Genomic DNA, 22919 nt, shown 5'->3' with positions numbered 1-22919 from the left:
CCCACTGTTGCAATCCAACGCCCTATCCTTCACCCTTCCATTGCATATATTTGTCATTAAGTTTCTGAGGTTTCAGAAAGGGTTTTGTACAACTGATTTTAGAGGCTGGGTAGTTACATTATCCTTTATTACTTGCATATAACACTTGGGGTGCAATGCTAATCCCTTATGTCAGTGCTTTCCAGCATAAGGGGTTAGCATGGCACCCTAAGTGTTATATGCAAGTAATAAAGGATAATGTAACTACCCAGCCTCTAAGAACATAAGAACAGCCCCACTGGATCAGGCCATAGGCCCATCTAGTCCAGCTTCCTGTATCTCACAGCGGCCCACCAAATGCCCCAGGGAGCACACCAGATAACGAGACCTCATCCTGGTGCCCTCCCCTACATCTGGCATTCTGACTTAACCCATTCCTAAAATCAGGAGGTTGCGCATACACATCATGGCTTGTACCCTGTAATGGATTTTTCCTCCAGAAACTTGTCCAATCCCCTTTTAAAGGCGTCTAGGCTAGACGCCAGCACCACATCCTGTGGCAAGGAGTTCCACAGACCGACCACGCGCTGAGTAAAGAAATATTTTCTTTTGTCTGTCCTAACCCGCCCAACACTCAATTTTAGTGGATGTCCCCTGGTTCTGGTATTATGTAAGATCAGTTGTACAAAACCCTTTCTGAAACCCCAGAAACAGTTTGTTTTCACAAAGTTTCTTTGTGTTTTCTTCATCACAAAGCCCCAACATAGAGTCTCTTGGAGACATGTCAGTGCTTTCCAGCACAAGGGCAATGCAGCTCTGAGGTAAGGGAACAAACATTCCCTTACTTCGAGGAGGCCTCAGTGAGTGACACCCAACTGCAGGATGTAGCACATGTCCCATTGGCATAGCTATGCCAGTGCTGGAAAGCACTGATGTAAGGGGTTGGGATTGCACCCTTATGCAGTTAAATCAGTATTCTTTAACCTTTTTACTTGAAAGGATGCTTAACTCCAACAAAGGATGCACAAACCAACTGTTTACAACTGATACTTAAAACAGCAACAAATCGCAGCAAGGCTAGGTATCTTCTCCCTCAACACTTCAGGGCATTTTAACCAATTTTTGTCCGCCCCACTGATGTACACATATCCTGTTGCATATATGCAACACTGGACAGAAATGGCTTAAAAGAGAATTTGCTGATACTTGTGCTTTTCTTCTTCAACATAGCTGTGCTGAGCTCCATTAAAAAAACAATACTGTATATTTTCACTTCTACAGTTCTGCTATGACATTAAAATTCCAGGGGGAACTTAGAGTCCAATCCTATTCAGGTCTACTCAGAATGAAGTACCGTTATAGCCAATGGGGGGCTTACTCCCCCATTGGCCTTAAATGGTTATCTTGTCAAAGCAAGGTGATGTCTCCTGTCCCTTTGCTGCATCCAATCCCATGGAGATGCCATATGGCAAGGGAAAGAAAAATGCATTTGCAGTGAACCTTAAAGGATTACGTATGTGACTAAGGTCTTAAAAGCAAGGTATTACAGTTTAACCCATTAGGAAACGTCACACCAAGTTTACCTCTGAATCACTGATCATCCTCACAACTGCTTGTTCTTGTGAAAGTTACTGCAGTAAACTGAACCCAGACTAATAACCCATCACATCTTCTAGCCACCAATAGTTGTTGTAACAGCACCATCCCCACAAAACCTCAGGTCTGGAGGCCTGTCACCTTGCCTAAATAAAGTTTAAAAGGATCAGCTCAGTTCTGGCCTTGATGGGAAACCACTGGCTAGAGACAAAGGAATGCTGAGTGTGGAAGAATCAACTGGCGAGAAATACTTATAACAGCCTGAGAACCAGCTGGAGGCGTGTTTTGCCGCTGCTTGTGGAAGCTTGGAAAGGGTAAGAGCTGTGCAGCCAACTGCACCATGAAGGGAAACATCTGGAGAAACGTTCTGAGTTTCTCTCAGAATAAAACTTGTAAAAACCCCATTTGAGAAAAGGGAGTTTATGACCAGCCTGCCTATATAACGCACCTTGAGTCTAAGACTCTACAAAAAAAGTGGTGTATGTTTTGTAATAACATATGTAATTACAATCTGCAATAAATCTGCACAATCTAGCTTTGACAATACATCAGGTAGAGCATTTCACAATCCCACAATATTCAAAATGCTATATACTTTTCTAAGCGCAAAGGATTCAGAGGCTTGAGATATCATCACATGACTCAAAACTTGGTTACAATATTTTGTGAAATTGGATACATGCACATAAAACAGCTCTGATAAGTCTAGTGCTTCCCCCCAGGGCAAGCGTGCATATTTTCAGCTGGGATGCTACCCTCTTAAGGAGGATAGTGACCTGGACCAGGGACCCATAGGCACTGTTAGTACAGCACTTCCAGGTTTTGTTGCCACCGCATGAATATGAGTAAAGAAGGTTGTTTCTTTTAAATTTATATGTAATTGGCAGTATCGGCAGCAAAACCTGCCAATAAAAAGAAAATATCTAATAAGCATGCAATCACCAATTATTATCAAACAATTAACAAGGGGCAGCAAAATTTCAGGGAGTTATTTAAGAAAAAGAATGTTCTCTATATCCTGAAAAGACATTTATATCTTGAACAGTAGGTTCACTCTCAATAAAAGAATTTTTAATAAAGATGTACATATGGATAAGTTGTCAGCATTTCAGTGTTAATAGTTTTGAGTACAGTCATATGAAATGCAACATTAAGCATAAGCCAAGAGACAGAGTACCAAACTATATTTACTGTATACAGTAGTAAAGGACAACAAATATTGTACAAATTGTGAATAAACAATGACAGGTTTAAAAGAATACCCCTTCTTAGCCCATATACAGTCAAATGAAAAAGACTTTTCCAACAGTGTTTCCTGCCAGCAGATACTGACATGGCCAGGTAGATCTAAAAAGCAGAAAGTAATCTTCTCAAGCAGCAATGGATAGCCTACTGAAAGTCAACAGACTGACCTTATATTTTCATTTGAAGCATACCCATAAGACATCACAAGCTGGATGTCGCCATAAAATTCATTTAAAATTCAAACATTTGGGGCAGTACAGCAGAAGTCTCTGTAAGAACATTATTTGTTATTCCAAGGTTTGTGTTCCAACAGTATTTCATGGGTGTACTTGCATATTGAATTACGAATACATTGAAAGTCTCGAAAACAAAAAACCCAAGCAATTTATCGAATCAGAAGATATTAAAAGAACTCTCAATCCATTGCTGGGACCCAAAAAGTTCCATGTGAACAGAAACCAGTTCTATAATTTTTGTATGCACACAGGGATTAGGGTGTCACAAATACCCCTTTAGCTGCATCCCCACACCACATTTCACACTGTTTCAGAGAGAGACCCAACCTCATGTGTGGCAAGGAGCAGCACCAGGAAAGAGGGATAGAACCCAGATGCACACATGCAATACTGCTAACAGCCCTTTCTATGTATTAGAAAATAGCCAAACAAATAAAGCTACCAGTTCAGTTTTTAAGAGGGATGGTAGAAATAAGATGCATACATTTTATTTATTGCCTAATAGATGAATAATAAAACGTAGTATTCTCATTGGGAACTATCCCTAAGAATTTCTTCTGCACAAGTTCTAGTAAAATTAGCAACCATTGCACAGCAGATTTTCCTAGTGGATACTGGTCCACTCTTGAAACATTTTTAAAATACGCTGGTGCACAACCCTGGACATGTGATCATTAAATAATAGATGTGATAGTTAACAGATTTTACAGCTGCTGACAAACCCAAGACATTCCATTACTTAAAAAAATGTTTGATTCTACGCTATTTGATTGTTATGAAAAAGCACATGTACATTTGCATTACCTTAAACTGTCACTATGTCCAGTATTGTATCTGTAAGTACTGTCCTTTCTGCATATCCCATTAACGGTTTTAAAGTCATAACTTCATTTAATGGTAAAACCCTTTTCTTCACTCCCAAGCTACCTCCTCTGAGAAGAAACTTACTTGTGCAAGGAAAAAAAATTTCATTATTTACATTACCATAACTAAGCAGTGAAATAAAAAACAACAAAAGCCAGGACTAAAGTATCCTTGTTTTACAGTAGGTTGGTATTCAGGCCATGGATTTATAGGAACAAGATAACAGCAGACAACAGCCAGTATTTTTACTTATTTGAAAATTTAATTTTGACTGGGCCCATTTTATGATGCAGTTATTTTCCACAGATACAGCTTCGACTTGCACACGCAGTATATCAGGGACAGGAAAAGAATTTGGGTAAGTGTCTTCAGAACGTGAGAAGATTCCTGTATGATTGGCATGTTCATTTGTTTACTATTCAATAGCAAATCCAAGGACAGATGATAAAGTGAGGTGACATTTTACATTCCTCTTCCCAAAAAGATAAGGTATTTAGCACATGCCACCCGTCTGCTGTTGAAACACATCAATAGTATCTTCATCTTCCATCTCCAACTGTTAAGAAAAAAGGGATGTATTTAAACACACATCTATTAGGACGTATCTTTAAATATTCTTATTCTCAACTTCACTGTCTTGTTCAGAAGTTCTTCTCTGAGATGTAATATTTACCATTCACACCAGTTTTCTTGTAAACTCTAAATGCCACAGACATTTGCTAGGAATTCATCTCTCACGGGGTGTCAAGAGTTAAAGCAAAATCTACAACTTTCATATTTTCACACTACATTCATTCATCCCTGAATGCTATTCCTGGAACACTCTATTTACATACATGCTGTCTGTAAAGTGCCAATATATTCACAAGTATAGAACAATGCTCTGTGCACACCTTCTTAAATCAACAGGAACCAACGATGTAGGTAGCTATTTTTAAAATAGAACTATAAACCTTCACAGTGGGGCAGGCTAAACAGCTATTTATTTTTTAAGCCCCTGGGATCTCATTTCCTCTCCCAACTGCTTCTGCTTGCTTAGGAAATTCAAGTTATAAATTTTCTATCCGCATGTTTCCACACTAGCATAGCTTAACTTTAGTGCTGCTGTTTACAACCAAAGCAAAATTTTCAATCAATGTATGGTGACAAATTGGTGTGCCACAAATTGTCTGCAGGTGTGCCACAGGAGTTTGGGGAAGGATCATTTATTACAAGTGCCATTGGAAGATGTGATCTCCCCCCCACAAGCAGCATTGTGTGTGCCTTGTCAATTGTAAAAAAACTGACAATTTTTTGTGTGTGCCTGGACAATTTTTAACACCTTGTCAGTGTGCCTTGAGATGAAAAGGGTTGAAAATTGTTGACCTGGAGGGAATCTAGGCAAGTTTTGTTAAGACAGTCATTCCACATCTACAAAGACTCAATCACTTTCAAACGAAATGGATGCTCCAAGCACACTAAAGAGGATTTCACAAATTCCCTTTTCAACTTGCCAGTTATAAGTTTCTTTACATTTCCTGCAAAAACCTTGTTTTCAGGTGAAATAAACCACTTCTTCACCAGGTGCTATCCCTTCCTTCTTGACTTTTGTGGGAGGCAGTAAGGTGTTGCTATTTTCTACAAAAGCCCTGCTAGTATGAGAAAGTAGATGGTAGAGAAAGTACTTTTGTATTGTAACTAAGTTCTTTTTAGGAGGTGCTACTGGCAGTTCCACAAAAGCACAACTCATAAAAAAAGAAAGTATTCATTTCTTTCTCTACAGAGAGCTTTGCTGATACATATGTACTCAGAAAGAGTTTCAAGTTAGTCCAATTGTGACTACTTCCTAAATAATGGTGTATAGGACTGTAGCATTAGTCAGTGACCACTTGGCACTTCTAGGGTTGCATCTCTAGGACTCATAGATTTCTTGGTAGTAGTTAAAAGCTTATGTGTCAAAAAGCTTCCACTTCTAATTGAAATACATATATGCCAAAGCACACTAGTAGTGACTACCTAGCAGATGCAAGGGAGTGAATTTCCATGACAAAAAGTAATCACTTTCCACCAATGATATGGGATTTGTACCACATGCATAACCAATTACCATTAGGAACCAACTATCATATTTGGGAAAAATCTTGTTAAGGTGTCAATTATTAGTACTTCTAATTATCACTGGTACAACATCAAGGTGGCAGTAACAAAAATACTGGGCATTTGTACAGTACTTTGAGTGTGCAGAGCATTTCACATATAGATGCTGTCCTTAAAACTCACAGAAATAAGTCTTATCCTCGTATTGCAACTGGGGAGCTGAAGTTGAGAGTTGTTTGCCTAGGGCCATCTAGTGAGTTCATGGCAGAGATGATAGACGAGCTGGGTAAGTCCTGATTCAAAGCTCACTCTCCTAGCCACTACGTGACATCTCATCAGTGTATCAGGCACGGCAATAATAATAACCTAATTTATACTTGTACACAATCAAAGAAAAAAATGGTAACACTCACTGCCATTCCCTTATTGCCAATGATAGCATTATACAGGATCTAGGAGACAGCAAACCCCCCTCCCCATGCTATTCTCTCACATTCATATTTCCCATCTCAGTCATAAACTTTACTTTGTGGGAAGACCCACATTGTTATTAAAAGTGATTCAGTTCTAACATGGCAAGATTAGGTTCTAGGAATTAACAGAATTCCCATTCTCAGAATTAACAGAACTTCAAACAGTAGCTACATGTCTTTGGGCTCAACTCCACCTGTACAATAGTGCTCTCTCTCTCTCTCTCTCTCTTACCTGTGCTGGTGTGTCTGTTTCATTAATTGGTTGTCCATCAAATCTGAATCTAATCTGCCTCATTGACAAACCCTGCAAGATGAAAGTTAATGTATGAAGCTTTCATGACTAAATCCCCATGAAAAATCTTATTTGTGTCAAAGTGGACATCACTTGTGGACATCAGTATTCCCAAAAATTCGAAGTGATGATTAGTGGTCCAGAAATTTTGTAAATCAATTTCAGCTTGGAACAATGCTAAGCTGATGTACCATTTTTGCATTTACTTAGAATTAAGTAAATAAATTAAAACAGGTTTGCTAGAGATAAAAAAGGCATTTTTTCTTTGCCCAGTTACAAGGATTACTGTAAAAATCCCACAAATACCCAGTACATATGTATAGCGACCAGTAAGCGGACAGGATAACAGATATGGTTTAATATCCTTTTTTCCTTCCTCTCCAGTTGCCAGCATAGAAGACAGCAAGCTTAGCTCATCTCAGGAACACTTGGGGTTGTCTATGTTACACTGTCAATCTTACAGCATTCTCACAACCCTGCTTAACACTACAGCAGTGGTTCTCAAAATTTTAAAGCATCAGGACCCACTTTAAAAAAAGTCACTTTATCAGCCACTCAAGCCTCTGTTGCTATAACTGTGATCGGGCAGCAGTGCCCCTCTCCAAGCAGCAGGTTATTTAACCCTTGATGCACATAGCCTAATTCACTCTGTCAGTTTCGTGAACCATCAAAAATTGGGTTATGACCCACTGGTGGACCATGGACCCACAGTTAGGGAAACACTGCTCTACAGAGAAGTTACAAAAATTGTGATGTGGGACACATATGTGCTCTCCTTGACTCCTGCTGTCAATACCCTCATATTTTAAATATCAGATGGAGAGGAATTATATTTATTTTTATTAACACAAATGCAGCTTTTTCTCTTCCAACAGGGAGGTCTTCAGTCAGAGAAGGAGTCAGTCTAATATCCCTTGGGAGGGCAATCCACAAGTAGGGCACTGTCACAGGCTAAATTAAAATTCTACGAATATCCAAATGCAATGGTGAGGTTGAAATGAATTAACCCATTTTTGCCCGGCCCACTAGTATATACATTTGGTCCCTGTTGAGTATATGCAACGTTGGACAGAAAAGGCTTGACCCAGCTAGCAAAGTAAAAATACTGTAAAAAATGGGTAATTAACATCCATGGGGACTAATGAAATATGCCAGTTAACAAAGCTTTGTGAAGTAAAAAAGTCCCTCCGCCTGCCTGCTGGTCACCTCCCTCACTTACTAGGCAGGACTTCTCTCTGCCATGTTGCTCCACCCTCCTTTGCTTCCTCATGAGGGCTCTCCTGGAATGAAAATTCTCTATTACCTAGGAGAATCCTCATGAGGAAGAAAGTGGAAAGTGAGGAGCCAGCCAACAGGCAACTTTATTATTGGCATCTTCATCTTCCTGAGGCAGCAGGCAGAGATACCACTTAACTGAGTTTGCTGGTTAACAAATTGCCAGTTAAGCAAGTAAACACTTAGTATGTTACATCCACATGTTTCCACATGTATTCCAGTGTATTGGACCTTGGCTCTATCAATGCTTCAGTACTTCATAACCAGCAATTCACAATTTTAGCCTGGATTTCATCACCAACCAAAATTATGATCACCTGCCAAGGAAACACCCCACCTTTCCTTTTCTGCTCAAGAATAGGCATGGGTTCTGTATGGCCACTGCTTGGCTAAAGCCCTATGACTGAGCAGTGGCCAAATGTACTTTCCTTTCCCAGAAAGAAAGGGGGAAACACATTTGGCTGTTCATCTGATACACTGCAGTTGTGCGACTGAGCAGCAACCAGTCAGTCCCTCACTCAAGAGCAGAAAACAAAGGTGAGGGGCTTAGCTGCTTGGCATTATATGGTCAAGGTTCTCTGCAAGGATGCCTTGGAAACACAGCAACAAACTCCTCTCAGCCTTCTCCCCAACATAAGAGCTGGCAAAAGGCAAGGAAATCTCATAGCTATCAGGAAAATACCTGCCCATTTCTCCTGCTCAAGGACTGGAGGAAAACTGAGGTTCACCAGCAAACAAGATTGAGGAAGCCTGCCATAACACTCAGAAACACATACATTTCTACCTCAGAATTTCTCTGCAGATAAACATTCTTGTAAATGTTTAATAAATAGCTTATTTATTCAGCAACAATCAATATCAAAGTATTTTATTTATACAAATGCACACTCATCAAGTTATTTACCTGTCTCTCACAATAAGCCTTCATTAGCTTACTTAGTGGCGTGTGCCGCTTTATTTTAAATTGGACCACCGATCCATCTTGACCAGCTACTTTTAAATTGATATGGTCGTTTTCGGTTTTTACTCCTTCCTGCAAAACAAGAAGTATATATCAGTATTGGGGAGCAAGAATCATTCAGAAAACGTGCAGAGACTTGTGATTTTTATTTATGTACAAATTTATACCCTGCTTTATTTCTCCATGGGGCATTTAAAGCAACTTCCAAATACAGTAAAAAAAAAAATTTTTTTTATAAATACTAAAAAAACCCACCTAAAATCCAATAAACTACCTAAAAATCTCATTAAAAGCCAAGAGTGATAAAAAGCAGAAAAAACCAGTAGCAGACAATTAAAAAATACACCATAAAACTATTCAGCTAAAAACCCTGAGTATTCCATATTAAAAAACTCAAAAGGCTAAAGTAAAAAAATGTTTTAGGCCTCGCCAGAAAGCCCCTAAAGAGGGAGTAGTTCATAAACTAAGAGGGATGGAATTCTACAGGGTTCGTGCCACTTTGGAGGAGGCCCTACTTCTTGCCGCCACCCCTCCCACCTACATGGGCAGCAGCACTCATGAAAGGGCCCTCCCCTATGACCGGAGAGGAGACAGACTGTATAGAACGCTGGTTCCCAACCTGTGGTCCGGGGACCACAGGTGTTGTCTTGCTGAGCAAGCAATCTCCACCAAAGAGGGTGGAAACTGCCCACAGCCACCACCACTTGTCAGCTGTGGCTGTGGACAGTTCATTCTCTGTCCCTCCCTGATATTCTGTAGGGGAGTGCTTGGGAAACAGACTACCACAGAGTGCAGACCACCCACAGCCACATGTGGTCCATGATGATTTTTGCCTCAGTGGTCCACAGTCTCCTAAAGGTTGGGAACCACTGGTTTTAGAAGAAGACAATCTCTCAAAGACTCTAACCCCAAGCTATAAAGAGCAAGACTGTCAAACTCATTTCATACAGAGGGCCAAATAGCATTCATGATGCCTGCTGAAATCCAGAAAGGATGTCATTAAGCAGGCCATTACCAGAAATTAGCACTTTTTTCACAGGTAGGAACTAGAGAAATAACAAAAGAGAAAATATGCAAATCTTGATATTTTCAAAATACTGGAGAGTCCAATATTGTGCCCTTTCAGCAGTAACACATCAGCACTGCTTAACAGTTGAAAGCAGCTGATAGTGGTGCTGGGTGAGCCTGAGGGTAAAGAGGTTCCACAGGCCACATCTGGCCCCTGGGCCTTAAGTTTGACACTCCTGGTATAGAGCTTTATAAGTCAAAGCCAGCACCTTGCATTGGGTCCAGAAAGAAATGGGCAGCCAGTGCAGATGCTGGAGCAGTGGCCCAACAAAGTTGAACCACCTACCTCTAGCAAGCAGACAGGCCATCACATTCTGCACTAACTGCAGTTTCCAAACTGTCTTCAAGGGCAGCCCCACATACAGCATGTTACAATAGTCTAGTCTTGATGTTACTCTGTGGCATGTATCACCATGGCTAGGTTCACACAATCCAAGTACGGCTGCACTTTGTACACCAACCGAAGCTAGGCAAAGGCTCCCTTGGCCACAGCCACCACCTGGGAATCCAGGAGCAGCTGTGAATCCAGGTGAACCCCCAAGCTGCAGACCTGCTCCTTCACAAAATTTTCAGATATAAACACACCAACACCAAACACAATGCCTCGGTTATCAAAACAGACAGCCCATATCACCCTCCATACTGAACCATCAGTTCAAATTACAAACTGGGGGATGAGCAGTGCTAGCAAGTATATAGCAATTCAAGAAACAGGCACCCTCAGACTTGCAGAAACTAACAAAAAATGGCCTTCAAACAGTGACAAAAAAAAAGCAGAGGGAGAATCAGGGCGCAATCCTATTCAATTTTTCAGCACTGGTGCAGCTGTGCCAGTGGGGTGCACACTGCATCCTGTGATGGGGAGGCAGTCACATCCTCCTCAAGGTATGGGAACATTTGTCCCCTTATCTCAGAGCTACATTGTGACTGCACCAATGCTGGAAAGTTGGATAGGATCGGGTCCTCAGTTCTTCTAGGGTGGGTTCCACACTGCATGTACATAGGTATGGTCCTGTTTCACCTTTCTTGTTTCAGTTACGTTGCCTAATACACTGTTTCCAACGAGTCAAAAAGTTTGCAATTACATTTGAAGCCCTGATCCATTCAGTTTAAGAACCTGCTTGCCACCCCCCACGCCAATCAATTGTTCAGTACTTTTAGTTCAACTTCTCTGATCGTTCCCCACATTCAAACGCTAAGCCCTCTAAAGGACCTGGGACGTCCACAGTGGTTCCTGTTGAAGGATCAAAAAGGTAACTGTCAGGTTCAGAAGGTGTGCCGCTGCCCATCAGCAGGCTGCTGTCCATTCAAATGTGTTGAGACTGAACGCCCCGTCCTACGCATGTCCGCTCAGAAGCAAGTCCCGCTGGAGTCAACGGGGTACTCCCAGGACCGCAGCAGGGCTTCTGCTCAGAACCGCCCGCAGCCCGGCCTGCGCCTCTCGGCCCGGCACTCCCACCCAGGTCAGTGGGCTTCCTCCCGGGCAAGCGCGCCCGCGATTTCAGCGGCGCCTCACTCTGGGAGCACGTGGGGTGCCGCCAGCCACCAACTGCGCGCCCGGACTCCCTCCGAGACCAGTTACCTGCACTGCTGCGCCCATCTCCAGCCGCGCTCAGAAGTGCGGCGAGGGGGAGGGGAGCGCCAGGCGCGAGGCCCGCCCGCGGCAAGGGAGCCGCTCGGGGGAGGAGCGGCGGGGCGAGCGGCGCCCGCGCGGCCTAGGCGGAACGGCCTCTCGAAGCGCCCTCCTTCCGGGTGAGGCGGGTCCGGCTCTCGCTCACAACCGGGGCGGGGGAACTGCAGCGGCAGGCCTGGAGCCGGGCGCTCCGCCGCGAGGGGACCAATCCCCGCCGACGACGACACAGGGGGACGGCGGCGCGGGACGAGCATTCGAAGGCGGGCGGGCTGGGCGGGGCAGCCTCCCCCTCAGCCCGAGGACGCGGAGCCCTACCTTGGGCTTCTCCTCGGACATGGCGCCGCGTCAGGCAGAGACCTCTTCGGGGAGCGAGTCCGCGCGCGCTCCGTACCGCTTCTCCTTCCCTCTCCGCTCCCGCCCGCCGCAAGTGCCCGCGAGAACGCGCTTCGCGCCCCACGATTTTCGGCTCCCGGTTGGTCCAAGGGAGTCACGTGGGGGCGCACGCTCTCGATGCGCGCTCCCGAGCGACGGTACCCTCGTCGGGAGCGCGCTTCGTCAGGGCGGAGGAGGAGATGGCGCTGAACGTGCGTCACCGCCGGCCGAAGCGAGAGCGCTGGCGCCGCGAACGGTCCGAGGGGGCGGGGCCTGCTCGGCTGCGCGGGAGAGGGAGGGTTTCAGTTTGAAAAAATGCTGGCGGATGAATGGGCGGGGCCTGTGGCCTCCTCAGAGCCTGAGGCGGTCTGGCCTCTGCGGGGGGCTTCTGTCCGTATTTCCAAGAGACCAATATGCCCCCTTCATAAGAACATAAGAACAGCCCCACTGGATCAGGCCATAGGCCCATCTAGTCCAGCTTCCTGTATCTCACAGCGGCCCACCAAATGCCCCAGGGAGCACACCAGGTAACAAGGGACCTCATCCTGGTGCCCTCCCCTACATCTGGCATTCTGACTTAACCCATTTCTAAAATCAGGAGTTTGCGCATACACATCATGGCTTGTACCCCATAATGGATTTTTCCTCCAGAAACTCGTCCAATCCCCTTTTAAAGGCGTCTAGGCTAGACGCCAGCACCACATCCTGTGGCAAGGAGTTCCACAGACCGACCACGCGCTGAGTAAAGAAATATTTTCTTATGTCTGTCCTAACCCGCCCAACACTCAATTTTAGTGGATGTCCCCTGGTTCTGGTATTATGTATATATGCTGTATGTGTATGTACACGTGTGTGTATTTATATATATATGTATGTATATACCTACTTATGTGTGTGTCTATATATGTATAGATGTATGTACGTGTCTGTGTGTGTATCTATGTATGTATATACATATGTATGTGTGTGTGTCTGTGTGTATTTATATCGTTCATGATATATAGATACGCGCAGATACATATACAGTGCTTTTTTGTGGAAAAAAAGGTGCTGGAACTCACAACTTGTTAATCATTTATTATTTATTTATTTATAAACCATTTTTTATTGGAGAAATAAAATATTTTTTATGTGCTTCCCCCTAAAGATGAACTTACTTCTGAGCAGACATGCATAGGATTGGGCTGTCAATCTCCATATCCCCTTCCCCCTAAGCTACTTTTTCTACACATGGGGAAAAATACTGTACAGGTGCACTTGTAGCATGTAGTGTGGCACTACTTTGAGGAGAGGAAGCAGTGAATGGATTCTGAAAAATGGCTTACATGAGTTCCATGTAGTAAAATTACTCTAAGCAACTGTGGGAGTAAGAACAAAAAAGGAATTCTTACATGAGAGGGGTCCTTAGGTGCACATAGAAACAGCTACTTTTGCAAACAAGCGATTAAATATGGTTTAATTCAGGTATCAGAATACTGTGTCTTTGGGAAGGCGCTTTGCATGCAGTTGTATGTTCTCTGCTGCCCTGAGCAGCTGCTTTGCATTGCTGGAGAGGAGCTGCAAACGCTGGCTGGCGGAGGGCATGCTTGTGGGGGAAGGACAAGGAAGAGGAAGCCTCTGGCAGGGCTGGACAGCATGTTGTACACATGCAGAATCCCTTTTAACCTGCCCTTAGTATGTGAAAACGGGTGCAGATATATATCTCTGCCAGGATTAAGAGCCCAATCCTAGGTATGTCTACTCTGAAGTAAGTCTCATTCTAGTCAATGGAGCTTACTCCCAGGAAAGTGCCTAGGATTGCAGCCTAAGAGCCCAATCCTATGCATGTCTACTCAGAAGCCCACTTTAGTGAATGGGGCTTACTGTGGATAGGATGGCAGCCTTAGAGTCCAATCCTGTGCCTGTCTACTCTGCCTCTGTTTTGCTCCCCCCCCTTCCTGGTATGCCTCCGAAGGGGAGGGGACCCTGCAAAAAGGTGCCAGAACTCCGTCCACCCCCCCACGTTCCATTAGAAAAAAAGCCCTGTACATATATAAATATATATAGATAAATACACACACATGTACATACCTATACAGGAAACGGAACGCTTTCCACATGTGCTGCCTCCGACACATCCTTGGCATCACCTGGCAGGACAAAGTTCCAAACAACACAGTCCTGAGCTGGAATCCCTAGCATGTATGCACTGCTGAAACAGAGATGCCTGCTTTGCCTCGGTCATGTTGTGAGAATGGATGATGGCTGGATCCCAAAAGATCTCCTCTATGGAGAACTCGTGCAGGGAAAGCGCCCTACAGGTAGACCACAGCTGCGATACAAGGACATCTGCAAGAGGAATCTGAAGGCCTTAGAAGTGGACCTCAACAAGTGGGAAACCCTGGCCCCTGAACAGCCCACTTGGAGGCAGGCTGTGCAGCATGGCCTCTTCCAGTTTGAAGAGACACTTGGCAGACTGAGGCAAAGAAGGAAGGCCCATAGCCAGGGAGACAGACCAGGGACAGACTGCACTTGCTCCCAGTGTGGAAGGGATTGTCACTTCCGAATCGGGCCTTTTCAGCCACACTAGACACTGTTCCAGAACCACCATTCAGAGCGCAATACCATAGTCTTTCGAGACTGAAGGTTGCCAACTACTACTATATACATATATTTATATGGTCTTTCTCTCAGACATCTACATAATATGCATATGCACGTATTCATACACAGAGCTTTTCCACTTAAAGCTCAGTACTATCTCTTTTGAAAATGACTCTTATGAGTCACGATTTTAAAACGATGGAAAAATACCAACAAAGGATGCGCTTCTGTTTCAGAGATATTATTATTGTCAGAAATATTTTAAGTACCACATTTCAAATGTCTCAAGGTGGTTTATTTAACTAAAGAAATATTTGTGTCCCAAAAAGGGTTCACAATAGTATAAGCTTAGGCATATCTACTCAGAAGTAAGCCCCATTAAATTCAGTGGGACTTAGGAAAATTTGTAGTGTATATGATTGCAGCTTAAAGAGATGCAGAAAGAAAAAAAAATAGTCACCATAAATGAAGCTATTATTTATTTTCCACATTTTTATACAGCCCTTCCTCTAAAGAGCTCATTTGTTCTCACAACAACCCTGTGAGGTAGGTGAAGCTGAGAGAAAGTGGCTGGTCCACGGTCACCCAAGGTCTAAGACCACCTCCCAAACCACTACACCACCCTGGCTCCTATGCTATGCTGGGAAGCTATGCTATAGTGGGAAGAAGCTATGCTGGAATCAATCAGTTTCCTGCTCTCAAGATTGCAGAATAATATTTCCTTCCTTATGAGGAAAGGCTACGGCGTTTGGGCCTCTTCAGCCTAGAAAAGAGACGCTTGAGGGGGGACATGATTGAGACATACAAAATTATGCAGGGGATGGACAGAGTGGATAGGGAGATGCTCTTTACACTCTCACATAATACCAGAACCAGGGGACATCCACTAAAATTGAGTGTTGGGCGGGTTAGGACAGACAAAAGAAAATATTTCTTTACTCAGCGCGTGGTCGGTCTGTGGAACTCCTTGCCACAGGATGTGGTGCTGGCGTCTAGCCTAGACGCCTTTAAAAGGGGATTGGACGAGTTTCTGGAGGAAAAATCCATTATGGGGTACAAGCCATGATGTGTATGCGCAACCTCCTGATTTTAGGAATGGGTTAAGTCAGAATGCCAGATGTAGGGGAGAGCACCAGGATGAGGTCTCTTGTTATCTGGTGTGCTCCCTGGGGCATTTGGTGGGCCGCTGTGAGATACAGGAAGCTGGACTAGATGGGCCTATGGCCTGATCCAGTGGGGCTGTTCTTATGTTCTTATGTTCTTAATACATTGTTATGGAAAATATTTGATTAATTCCCTAAAGGAAAGGGGAGTCATAACTTGGAATGGTATCTAGAAAACGATTGCTGTACCAATGTTACAAGCACCAGACATTAAAGATGACAATCCTCCACTCCTCTAGTGAGTGTATGATGTTTAGACATTGGCACCCCTGCTGGAGGGGCTGAAACTGACTAATCAGATAAGGAAGTGGTAAAAGTTTCCTTGTCAATGTTACATAAGCCAAACACATAACAGCACAATACTAGAGCTTGGTAAGAACTCCAGGCAGCAATGAAGGCCTGAGGGTATGGGGAAGGTGTTCTGGGGCAGGGGGAGGAACCAGGGCAGGAGGGGTGTGGGACGGGCAGAGCCCTGCTCCATTGGATAATGAGCTCTGGCTGGGAGGCCCAACACGGAGTCTCTCAAGTCTGCACCAGCAAAATAGCTGCTGCAGACTTGAGAAGCCCCATTGTGGGGTTTGGGGCTTTTCCTGGGGGAAGGGGTCAAAAGTCCCCTTTCCCCAAGGAGACCTTTGGCAGTGGCTGTGGGGCAGCAGGATGCATCGGTAGCTTTGACACTGCTGCACCTGGCAGTGGCACCACCACCTTTAGGATTGGGTTGTTAGTCCCAAGTAAGGTTGCAACCTAAGGTCACTTAACTTGAATTATTTCTATTTTTCAATTTACAGATGCTCCACAGTATGACCCTAAGTAATTTCAGTACTCCTGAAAGTCCCCTCTGGTACCTTTTCAAACTGAACAATCCCCTTTTTCTACCCACTGTGCATATGCCATGGTTATAACACTCTGGCCTTCAAGGCTATCTCCCTAAGTTCTCATGTAGGGACTTTTAGAACTAGCATAAAAAACTGAACACTGAACAGAGGCCTATTGATCAGATAATCTGGATAAACTACTGGAGATCCAAGGTGAGGAAACTGAACCATCTTCTAAACTAGTCTAGATGCAGGAATTAGTTATTGCTGTCCTTCCCATTCATTTTCAGCAGTGAAGATAATGTAAGTACATATCCATTCATGAAAACAATAGGGAAACTTTGGCAATTTTTAGTATTGTTAAAATGGGGTTTGCATATGTCACACCTATAAAGCAAATTTATTTATTTATATCCTGCCTTTCCAGTGCTGAAGGTGCCCAAGGTGGCTTACAAAGCTCCATAATAAAGTGTACAATGTATCACAACAATAAGTAAAAACATTAAATCAAAACACCCAAAAACACACATTGTCTAGCTGTTGGGGGAGTTAACAAATTGGTCCAGAAGGAAGTAGTCAAGTCACAGCACTGTTACAAAGGCACAGAGGGCAAAAGGCTATATTGACTAGGTTACATTAACTTTGGACATTAATATTCACAAGTGCTATGTACCTATTTGAAAAGTTTCTTAACCTCTTGTGAATATGTGATTTGAAAATACCTGTTTTTTAGCTCAGATAAGAACATAAGAACAGCCCCACTGGATCAGGCCATAGGCCCATCTAGTCCAGCTTCCTGTATCTCACAGTGGCCCACCAAATGCCCCAGGGAGCACATAATAACATAACACATAACAAGAGACTTGCATCCTGGTGCCCTCTCTTGCATCTGACATAGCCTATTTCTAAAATCAGGTTGTACATACACATCATGTCTTGTAACCCATGATGGATTTTTCCTCCAGAAATTTGTCCAATCCCCTTTTAAAGGCATCTAGGCCAGATGCAGTCACCACATCCTAAATAATGATTGGCTTATTATTATGGCCAAAGGTTAGCAGCTTTGAGAGATTGTGTGAATGTCACATATGCTGAACACATAACAGCATCTATCATAGGCTGAGAGGGGCAAAAGGGGGCAGTAGAGCCAGCGAAGGGGTAGGTGCTGGTTGCTTGCTGCTGAGATTTGAGAGGCAATGTTGCCAGGAAGAAGTAGAACTTGTGGCTGAAATAATTGATGAGGACGGGTGAGAAAACTAAAGGAAGCTTTCCTACTCAGTGGTAACTCAGCAGGCGTGCAAGTATCCTAAGCTTGTGACTGAGGACCTGAGGGAAGACATCAAGGAGCTGTACTTGGGCTACCTACAAAAAGGAAAGTTACCCAGAACATCAAGCAGAGGATACAAAATTCTTTGTAACCCCCTGAAGATGCTTTCAACAGTTGAAAGTGAAATGTTGGGATTAGATCCTACAATGTGTTTTAATCCATGGCTTAAAGACTTGAGCAAATTTTAATTGTTTTAGGAGCTTCCAAAGTTCTGAATCTGTTTGAAGATGAAACCACTTTGTTTTCCAGAGCTTTCCAGCATGTGAGAGGGGTAGGGATAGGAAAGGATAATTACTTATACTATGTAGTAAGCTAGAAGTAATCACAAGGTCTAGTTATTCCTGAGCTTTGGTGTTAACATACCCTTACAAACAATTGACCATATAAATTTATTTTTGTTAGCTCAGTTTAATAGTAGGTTGTGTGCTCACTAAGTGAAAAGTTTTATGTATATGGTGACAATGGGTGTGTAGTAAAGGAGTCTATGGTGGGGAAGAAAGGAGGTAGCTTTTGTAGGTATTCCTCTCACTACTGTATTAAAGTAGGTAAGATTTTAGAATTCTTTCCCTCACAAAGTGAGGAGGCTAACAGGCAGGGGAAGTAATGGGTCTAACACAGTGTTTCTCAACCAGTGGTACAGGTACCACCAGTGGTATTTGAGGTGGTGTTTGGTGGTGTCTTGCTGGACCCCTGGGCACCTGCCACCCGGCAGTGAGACCAGGAATTCGACACAACAAACAGCAGTAGGAGGCTCAGCTCCGCATAAAGATCCAAAGAATGCTTTTACACATTTGAAAAAACCCTCCCGTTCACCCTGATCCTCTTACTAGTGTTTGTCACGCTGCATCTAGCCTCCCAATTCAGAAGTAACTGGCAATGTCATCACCAGCTACTTCCAGTGGTACTTCAGATTGGTGGACCATGTGAAGTGGTACAGTGGAAGACAAACGTTGAGATACACTGGTCTACCACAATTACTGTAAATAAATAAAAGCCCCCAAGAGGGACTGATGCTTCCAAATACCAACAGCCGTTATCCTATTCCAGTCACAAAATAGGCCCATGACAGATGGGGGTCAAGGTTAAATGTGGCAATTTCCAGCCCCAAACAACATCTTCAGGAATCCATTGAAGTGTGTTAACTAAGAATTCCATTGCTCAATGGTTGTGTCACAAATCTGAGATCTCAACTACAAACCTATATTTAGTATGAAGGAGTGTAGTCTAAAGCGGGTTACTCAAAGTTTTTGGCAGGAGGGCCACAACATCTCTCTGACACTGTGTCGGGGGCCGGAAAAAAGAATTAATTTACATTTCAAATTTGAATAAATTTACATAAATGAATATATTAGAGATGGAAAATGAATGAATGAATTCAATCCAGTTTATGATTACATTCACCCTAAGAAGGGGAGGGAATCTTCATGCCAGTTTATGATCCCATCCACCCTAATAAGGGGGGATCTTCATGCCAGTTTATGATCCCATTCACACAAACACAAATGGAGGGGGGGGAATCTTCCACACTTTCACATACTCACCTGCCCCCTTGCCCTCCCTCCTTCCCTTGCTTGGGCTGCCTGCCTGCCTGCTTGCCCAGCTGCATGCCTAACTGCCTGCCCATGTGCTGCTGCTGCTGTTGCCTGCCTGCCAGCCTGCCTGCCTGGCCTGCCAGCCAGCCAACCAGACCTCCCTCCCTCCCTCGGGAGGGAGACCTGATGAGATCTGGGCTGGGCTCCCCTCCCTAGTGATCCATCTTTCTCTCTCTCTCCTCTCAGGTTGCAGGAGGGGAGGGGAGGGGAGCCGAGCCGGAGCTGATCCCAGCCCAGCCCAAGCCATGGGCAAGGAAGAAGAGACTAGCAGGCAAGCGCTCAGTGTCTTTTATAGTGGGAAGTAACACTTGCAAGTCTCACATTACCTTCCCACTATAAAAGGCCCTGCACGCTGGCTGGGCTCATCTTTCCTTCGCTGCCACTGAGCTCAGCGGCAGCGAGGGAAAGCAAGGCGCGGAGCTCGTGTGGCAGGCCGGTGAGGGCCGGGTGCCCATTGGAGGTGGGGGGACCCCCTGGGGGCCGGATGGGGACCCGCAGCGGGCCGCAAGTGACCTGCAGGCCGGGGTTTGGGCACCCCTGGTCTAAAGGGAACTGCTTCCAACTGGAACTAAGATCCAGTAAGGATTTTATGGGAATTGAGCTATTGATTCCAAATCAAGGCCAAATACAAGATGCAAGTTATATCAACAAGCCTTCAGGAGAAATATCTGAATTATAAGTGCTGAATATATCAAGCATGAAAGTTACGCACAATCTATAGTGCAAGTTATTGAGGAAAAACCCTTTTCACAAAAATATTGGACTTCTGCTACATAAATACAAGACTAGAGCATTGTTTAGAATTCCAAGAAACTAGTAAGACTTCAGTAAGTGTTATCTCAGTGAAACGCCACATCTTGTTGTCAAATTGATATAGGAACCATTCAGGTTTTAAAGATGAAAGTATCATGGGTGGCAAATAAGTCTTTAACTTTTCCCAGTTTTCTTTAAAAACTTTTGCATGTAGCCAATCAACTGATGTCTTTTTCTTGTAATAATACCATGATAGAGAAAAGTATCTGTCATTTCCTTAGTTCTAACTCCCTGTTGATGTAACTATTTCTACCACATAGCTTAGGAATGCCATACTCACTTAAATTTGATTATCTGAGATGGTAAAAAGCCTCTCATAAAAGAGATATTGTATGATCAAAAGCTTTTGCGCATGATAGTTTTCCTTACTTTGAGAGATATGAACTCTCCAGAAGAAAAGTTCTTAAAATGTGATCCATCCTAGTGTTAGCTGGTGTGTTTTTAGGATGCTTGACAACAATGCCTGAGGACAGCAGAAAAATATTCCATGGAAAGGATACAGCAGAAGAAAATGGGCAGACAAGTAACAGTACAAAAAATGAGAGCTTGTTTGGCATTATGAACTGTAGTTGACTTTAGAGACAAAAATATTTGTATGAACACCATTTTCCAGGAGGCAGTTTGTGGATCATAGTTGCTAAATCTATACTACAATCATTGACTGGCCATTCTTTATCATAGAAGCAATTTTGACATTTCATGTACTTCAGAACATAGCACCTTATATGTTTCTATAACCAATTATAAGGAACTTATGGCGCAAGGATTATAAGGAACTTATCCCCTGGGGGCTGGGGATAAGAATAGGCCCTCAGTTTGGCTGTACTTGTTGTAAGAGGCGACTAAACAGCCACCGGGTAGATGGGGCTCGTCAGCCTGGGAAGGCAGCTCATCTGAGAGAAGGAAAACTCTGATCCCAAACCTCCACTGCCTTGTGGCTACATCCAGTTGTGGAAAAGGCTTCAGGAGTCAACCTCGAGGCAAAATCCGGAGCTGGAGTGTTCATGGCTGAACACAGTCACGTTCTGGCAACTCCTGCAATGCCGCTGGAACCAACCGTATTGGCCTCTGCCTTTCCATTGGACCATTTCAGTGATGTGGAGAGGGGGGATTTGCTGCATGGGTAACAGCCTATCCTCCATACCTACTTTACCCAGGCTTCGCGCACTGGAGAGGACACTCTGTTCCAGAACCACCATTCAGAGCGTGACACCATAGTCTTCCGAGACTGAAGGATGCCAACTCAAACTCAAATGGCGCAATCAAATCCCAAACAAGAAGCTGACTAAAGGCACAATCCGAACCAGGTCTACTCAAAAGTAATGTTTTGTTCCTATGTTGTTCAATGGGGCTTACCCTCAGGAAAGTGTGGTTAGGACTGTAGCCTTAAGATCATGTTTCCTTTATTCCACAATCTTTTTTTTTTTAAAGATAGGTCCCTAAAATAAACTTAGCACCTTGTGTCCAAAAATTAATATACTTTATTTATATGCTTTTAGAGTACTGATAGTGCTTTGCATAGCAATTCTTACAATAAGTCTGCAAGATAGGAAATATTCTGGTCAGAGTAGAGGCAGGAAAGAAGGACTTGCTAGTTTACTGCTCACTCCCTTAGCCATAATGCCATGCCAACTGTCTAGTTACAAGAGGGTAAGTTGCATTTCCTAGTTGTGGCATTTTGAAAAAGGATTGTAGATAAAATGTATTTTAGGACTGCCAGTGCTTAAAACAAAAATTCACAAGTAATCTTTAGGTATCTGCATTCATTATTATTTACATACTGCTTTTCAACAAAAAAAGTTCAAAGAAAATCAAATCACCAAAGGGCTGATTATCAACTAAATGGCTCCTTCCTGATCCTTGCTCTGCCAGTTTTCTTAAAGATTTCTCATGCAAACTGTCAAATTGTTTTCTAAGTACTGTAGGGCTGAAGTCACATTTGCATTGTGAGCCATCAGGCACACAGAATCATAGAGTTGGAAAGATCGTCTACAAGGTCATTTATTTATTTATACAGGTATTTATATACCTCCTTTCTTTGGTAGTCAGATTTCTCCTCAGACTTTTAATCCAAGGTGGTTTATTTACATAGGCAGGCTGTTCTAAACCCCCATAGGGATTTTTACAATTGAATAGTTCTAGTCTTTCATAGAACTCCTCCTTCCAGCTGGATTCCTTCCTGGTCTGGCCTCTCTCTGGCTCTCCACCTCCCAAGCGCCACTTGAGGGCAACTCCTCTCTGCCACCTAGGGTCAGCTCATCAGTATATCATCGTGTCCTCAGTTCTCAGGTACAGTACTTCCAGTTGTTTCGAACTGGCAGCCTCAAATCTTCAGGCATACAAGGCGGCAGCTCTACCAACTGAGCCAGACCTCCTGCCCATCTAGTCATCTAGTCCAACCCCCTGCCCATTGCAGGAAATTCTCCTAGAGCAGCTGGAGCCAGTGATGTGTAGAAGAATACTGTATCTTGGATGGATTGCCATCTAGCAGCCCTCCCCCAACAATGTTTGTTTATAAATAATTTATATCTCACTTTTATCTCCAAATAAAATGAG

The 22919-nt window shown here is 43.6% G+C and overlaps 1 protein-coding gene across 3 annotated transcripts; it reads right to left on the bottom strand.

The window, feature by feature from the left end:
- Window positions 1-2744: 2744 nt before the first annotated feature.
- Window positions 2745-12298, bottom strand: LOC136645715 (small ubiquitin-related modifier 3). 3 transcript variants are annotated; one of them, XM_066622092.1, is made up of 4 exons: window positions 12014-12267; window positions 8941-9069; window positions 6702-6773; window positions 2745-4476 (listed from the first exon to the last, which is right to left on the bottom strand). In XM_066622092.1, the coding sequence occupies exons 1-4, from the start codon at window positions 12032-12034 to the stop codon at window positions 4414-4416; spliced, it is 285 nt and encodes a 94-aa protein (XP_066478189.1). In that variant the 5' UTR covers window positions 12035-12267; the 3' UTR covers window positions 2745-4413. The 3 variants fall into 3 exon arrangements, with proteins under 3 accessions (XP_066478189.1, XP_066478190.1, XP_066478191.1); XM_066622093.1 differs by lacking the exon at window positions 12014-12267 and adding an exon at window positions 11648-11897; XM_066622094.1 differs by lacking the exon at window positions 6702-6773 and having other exon boundaries at window positions 12014-12298.
- Between the last annotated feature and the right edge of the window lie 10621 nt (window positions 12299-22919).

This window comes from Tiliqua scincoides, chromosome 3 (genome assembly GCF_035046505.1).
Source record: "Tiliqua scincoides isolate rTilSci1 chromosome 3, rTilSci1.hap2, whole genome shotgun sequence".
Lineage (NCBI taxonomy): Eukaryota > Metazoa > Chordata > Lepidosauria > Squamata > Scincidae > Tiliqua > Tiliqua scincoides.
Note: the sequence above shows the minus strand (reverse complement) of the source record. Positions and strands in the feature narration are given on the sequence as shown.